This window comes from Pantherophis guttatus, chromosome 2 (assembly GCF_059756535.1).
Source record: "Pantherophis guttatus breed Tessera chromosome 2, ASM5975653v1, whole genome shotgun sequence".
In the NCBI taxonomy this organism is placed as follows: Eukaryota; Metazoa; Chordata; class Lepidosauria; order Squamata; family Colubridae; genus Pantherophis; species Pantherophis guttatus.
Genome location: NC_142064.1, coordinates 263,321,903 through 263,327,902, shown reverse-complemented (window position 1 = coordinate 263,327,902; position 6,000 = coordinate 263,321,903). Strand labels below are relative to the sequence as shown.

The window sequence follows — 6,000 nt, the reverse complement described above, 5'->3', positions numbered from 1 at the left end:
CTGATGTGAAGCAGGCCACAATTTGTTATAACATGGATGGCTATATAAATATTTTAAATAAATCAGAGGAAAAAGAGATGAATCCTAAAATGGCCCAGCTTAAGCTGCCCATGTGCAAGATGCTTGAGGCACTGATGTTCTATCCATTTCTTTTAATTATCAAATTTATATGCCGCTTGTTAGGATATGGTTTGAGCCTAACAAGTTGTCCAGGCAATATATGTGTTCTGTGACTTTAATATGAATATGTATTGTGTGACTTTAAAGTTTTACTGCTGATTCATTGTAATGCTGAGTCATGCTGTAATTAGATAATCACTAGTTGTAAACGTATTTAAGAAACGTACTGTAACGTATTCAGTTGATGATGTGCTACCATAGTGTGTGGAGTTGCTACCATTATGCTATCATCGTTGGATGGATCTGCTACCATCGTGGTTTGTGAACCAGAGTGAACTTGTTATTCTAACCAACTACTGTTTGTGTGGTAAGAAGAGTTTTTGTATCACTGGACTGATTTAACTGGCAAAGACTTGGATTGATTTAAAAGACTACAAGATTGTTTTTTCGCTATAAAGTAAACTTTTGATAAACCAGTTTGCACATCTCTTATTCACTGCTCTCAGCAACGTTTCTCTGTGCTCTACACTCTGCTGGTTGGTAACACAACAACAATATCCTTAACACCGCTATTCCTATGGTTAACTTCTCCAGTTTCACTCTTGAAAAGTACTTTTGGGACATCTTTGCAGAGAGAAAGATTACAAGTTTTGAGCAAGAATGGCATCAGGCAGCAACATAATTAGTAAGGCCAGGAAGCCTGATTAATTTCCAATTTGACTAAAAGCAAGAATCATCTTTTTGGAATTCCCAGACCATCAAATTGCCATCAACCTTGATAGACATGCCCTGTACTTGCAGGGCAAGTACATGTTAACTGTGGGGACTTTGCAATTTTGCAATATATGGCATTTATTGGTTTTTGTATTAAGGTTTTATTACTGTAAACCGTGCAGAGTCACCATTAGTTGGGCAGCCATATACATTTTCATGCAAAGTAAAAATACAGAACAGAATAAAAATTGGAAGGGACCTTGGAGGTCTTTTAGTCCAACCCCCTGTTCAGGCAAGAGACACTAAACTATTGTGGTATATACATACAAACATACATGTTTATATCGCCCTGTATTATACGTAGAAATAACTCAAGGCAACAAACATACCAATTAGAGCTTCAAACTCACTTTCTCTGGCCCAGCAATGGTAGTTCCCCTTGACTCCGTGAAAAGGACCTACTGCAATGGGCCAAAGAAGCTCAAATGAGATTAGAGAAAAGAAAGAGAAAGCCAAAATAAAATTAGAAGCTTGCAGGCTAAAACATATGAAGAACAGTTAAATGAAGTGAGCACGGCTAGTCTAGTGAAGACAAGAACCAGATGTCACATTATAGCAGTCTTCCAATATTTGAGAGGCTGTCACAAAGTGGAAGGGGGGCAAACTATTTTCCAAAGCACCCGAAGGCCAGAGATGAAACAATGGCATTGATCAAAGAGAGATTCAAACTACAAATAAGGAGAAATTTTAAGAGTCAGAACAATCAACCAATGGAACAGCTTCCCTTAAAAATTTATGAGTGTGAACTTTGTGTGCAACCTGTCTGCAATCTACCAGTTTGAATGATTACTCCCCTATGTGTAACCTTACATGATTTATAAGGCTAGACCTAGTACTGAAATCTTTCCCACAATCCGGACATTCATAGGGTTTCTCTCCTGTGTGAGTCCTCTGGTGTTCCACTAGATGGGAATTCTGCCTGAAACCTTTTCCACAATCTGGACACTGATGTGGTTTTTCTCCTGTGTGAGTCCTCTGGTGGATCACCAAATTGGAATTCTTACTGAAAGTTTTCCCACAATACAGACACTCATATGGTTTCTCTCCCGTGTGAGTCTTCTGGTGCTTCCCTAGTTCAGACTTGCAACTGAAACCTTTCCCACATTCTGAACACTCATATGGTTTTTCTCCTGTGTGAATCCTCTTGTGTATCACCAGGCAGGAATTCTGACTGAAACTTTTCCCACAATCACTACATTTATATGGTTTCTCTCCCGTGTGTGTCCTGTGGTGTTCCACTAGGTTGGCATTCCAACTGAAACTTTTCCCACAATCCAGGCACTCATACGGTTTTTCTCCAGTGTGAGTCCTCTGGTGTTTCACCAGGTGGGAATTCTGACTGAAACTTTTCCCGCAATCCAGACACTGATACGGTTTTTCTCCAGTGTGAGTTCTGTGGTGTATCATCAGGTTGGAATTCTGACTGAAACTTTTCCCACAATCCGGACATTGAAATGGTTTTACTCCTGTGTGAGTTCTCTGGTGTATCACCAGGCAGGAATTCAGACTGAAACTTTTCCCACACTCACTACATTTATACGGTTTCTCTCCTGTGTGTGTCCTGTGGTGTTCCACCAGCTGGGAATTCTGCCTGAAACTTTTCCCACAATCCAGGCATTCATACGGTTTTTCTCCTGTGTGAGTCCTCTGGTGTTTCACTAGGTAGGAACTCTGACTGAAACGTTTTCCACAATCCAGGCACTGATATGGTTTTTCTCCTGTGTGAGTTCTCTGGTGTATAACTAGGTTGGAATTTAGACTGAAACTTTTCCCACAAACAGGACATTTATATGGTTTCTCTCCTGTGTGTGTTGTTTGGTGTTCCAGCAGGTGGGAATTTTGACTGAAACTTTTCCCACAAACAGGACATTCAAAGAGTTTCTCTCCAGTGTGAGTTCTCTGGTGTCTCACCAGATTGGAATGAATGCTAAATCTTTTGCCACATTGGGAGCACTGGTAGAGCTTCTCTCCAGTATGGGTCCTTCCATGAATCACGAGGAAGCTTTTCCGAGAAAAGCTTTTGCCGCATTCCAAACATTTGTATGGCTTTTCACTGGGTGGATCCTGTTGTGCAGAATCAGATGTGATCTGCAATCTCTGTTTTTCCCACATTACGCAGTCTGCGGGGTTTTTCCAATACTGATATGCTTGGATTCTTGAGGTGGAGAAAAATATTTCTGACCTCTTGCCTTCTGGTTGTTTGGCTCAAGCCACTCTTTCCTTCCTTAAAGGCTTTCATTAATGGCTGCCAATTTTGGCTGTACATGGAACCTTTTTCTTTCTACTGAGTTCACGTTGTTCCTCACTTTTTCTTTATTTAAATGTTATCCTCCTTGATGTCTCATTTAATGTTTTTTTCAGTTCCATGTGCTCTATTTTTTCGAGCTCAAAATTTCATTCTTGTTATTCTTTCCCTCGTCTCTCATCTGCTGAGGAAGATTTCCAGGGGAATTGGAAAATATTTTGAATGATGGCTTATTCTGCACTTTAATGCTGCTTCTCATTCTCTGTTGTCCAGAGTGCTCTTGGCATTCTCACTCTCTGTAAGATTAATATAAATGGGTTAGTTTCATTATTGTTTAAAAATGGCTGCAGGACAGGGTGGATAAAAATCAATGATTTTTTAAAAAATCAAAAAAATCAGATTTTTTTTTATTTAAATCGGATTTTTTTAAATAAAATGCTTTTTGAGGAAAATATATTACCATTCAAAGGTTATTCCATCATGAAATAAAGATTAGTTTTTTAATTATGTAGAATAAGGCTGTATATGTTTAATTTTTTTGGTAAATAAATTCCATTAATCCATTCACAATGTCATGCTCTTCCAGAGGTTTTTGTAAGATTATTGGGCAGTTTCTCTGCCTACAAGATATTATCACAGATGCTTGGTTTACTTTTGCAGTTCTCAAAACTGAATTTGACTCAGCAGAGATCACATGCCTCTTCTTCACAGCAAAAATGTTATAACATGAACAGAGTTGAGAAAAAGACCTTAATCCTATTGTTCTACAAACCTATGAATACAGAATCAACCCCTTCAGTGCTAAGTTTCAAGAAGTTCAGTGAATAGAATAGAAACAATATTTTTCTGATTGTTTGGAGTGGAATAGATCTGCACAAGAAGAAAGTGAAACTAAGTGTGAGGAGGAAGGGGCAAGCAGACAAGCAGTACAAAACGAAAGTGAAACTTTCTGAGCACAATACTGCACAGCTACAGACAGACAAGTCTTTGGATCTTTTTGTGTGTATGACCTGAGGTTTATCACATTCTTTCCTTGGAGGAAAAAACCTATAATGGCAGCAGGCCGTAAAAGAGACCCAGTTTGGCAATATTTTAATGAAGTTCCTTTACCTATCGGTAAGGCAGGCATGCGTGCAAACTGCAAACACTGCAACAAAGAAATGCAAGGCCTGGTGGCCCGAATGAGGCAACATCATGAGAAGTGCTGTGATGAAGATGACCAAAGAAACACATTTGAACAGGCAGGATCTTCAGGTTGGTAAACATTTTTATTGAATCATATTTCTAAAGACTGCCTTGGACTGTCATGTTTGAGCAAAATTATATTTCTTATTATTACTGCATGTTACTGTCATTTGGTACAGTTATGAAGAAAAGCAAATATTCCTTTTGGGGCAGTGCTGTGTACAATAAACAGAAATTGTATAAACAATAAAATAACAGCATTGACTTTCTTGTTTAGGGGAATTCATGGATTCTGGAAACTATCCACCTTCAAGATCACCATCCTCCTGTTCTACAATTTCAGAGTTATCCATCCAGGATAGTGCTTCATTAGCATCATCATCATCAGACACCCACAGCCACATATCACTATCACCTAAAAGAAAGAAAAAACCCTTCCCTCCTGGAACCACCATAGATAAGTTTGTGATAAAAACTAGCAGATTAGAAAAAGAGTTAATTGATGAAAAAATTGCCCAGTTTGTTTATGCAATGAACTCTTCTTTCCATTTGACTGAGAACCCACATTTCATTAATATGGTTCAGTCACTGAGACCAGGATACAGTCCACCCAGCAGAGCAGATGTTGCAGGGAAACTGCTGGATAAAGTATATGTCAGAGAAATGGAGCAATGTGCAACAGCTCTGGAGGGTAGAATTGTTAACCTAAGTATTGATGGGTGGAGTAATGTCCACAATGATCCTATTGTATGTGCTTGTATAACAACAGAAGAAGGGAAAGTCTTCCTTGCACAAACAATTGATACGTCAGGAAATGCACACACAGCAGAATACCTACAAGAAGTGGCAGTAAAAGCTATAATAACATGTGAACAAAAATTCAAATGTCTAGTACGCAGTTTGGTCACAGACAATGCTGCAAATGTATCCAAGATGAGAAGAAATTTAGAAGAGCAGGAAGGGAATACAAAGCTAATAACATATGGTTGCTGTGCTCATTTGCTGCACCTCTTAGCCAAAGACTTAAGTGTTCCAGAAATAAAGACTAATGTTGTTGAAATTGCTAAATACTTCCGTAACAATCATTTTGCTGCAGCAGCTCTGAAAAGGATGGGTGGAACCAAGCTAACGCTCCCACAAGATGTTAGATGGAACTCTATGGTGGACTGTTTTGAGCAGTATATCAAGAACTGGCCTATTCTGATGACAGTTTGTGAAGAAAATCGAGATAAAATAGATGTCACGGCCAAAATCCTCAACATTGGTCTTAAGAGAAATGTTGAACATATGCTGAGCATCCTGAAACCCATCTCTGAAGCTTTAAACAAAATACAGAAAAATAGCTGTTTTATTGCTGATGCTGTTGAAATTTGGAAGGAACTGAGTGAACACTTAAAAACACATGGACAGAATTAAATTACAAGCATTAAAAAAACGAATGGGACAAGTACTGTCTCCCGATCATTTTTTGGCAAATATTGTCAATATCCAGTATCAGGGTCAAAACTTAAGTGCTGAGGAAGAGGAGTTAGCTATGACATGGGTATCCAGCAATCATCCATCTGTAATGCCAACTATAATAAACTTCAAAGCTAAGGGGGAACCATTCAAGAAATATATGTTTGCTGAAGATATTTTAAAGAAAGTCACACCAGTGAACTGGTAGAAGTCACTTA

At 38.6% G+C, this 6,000-nt stretch overlaps 1 protein-coding gene across 1 annotated transcript in view; it reads right to left on the bottom strand.

The window, feature by feature from the left end:
* Nucleotides 1-954: 954 nt before the first annotated feature.
* The window catches only part of LOC117663198 (uncharacterized), a 27,511-nt gene continuing 22,465 nt past the window's right edge, over nt 955-6,000 (bottom strand). The window contains exon 3 of the mRNA XM_087884021.1: nt 955-2,947. Within this exon, the coding sequence (XP_087740147.1) occupies nt 1,681-2,947 (1,267 nt within the window). The 3' untranslated portion in view covers nt 955-1,680. The remainder of the gene's footprint in view (nt 2,948-6,000) is intronic.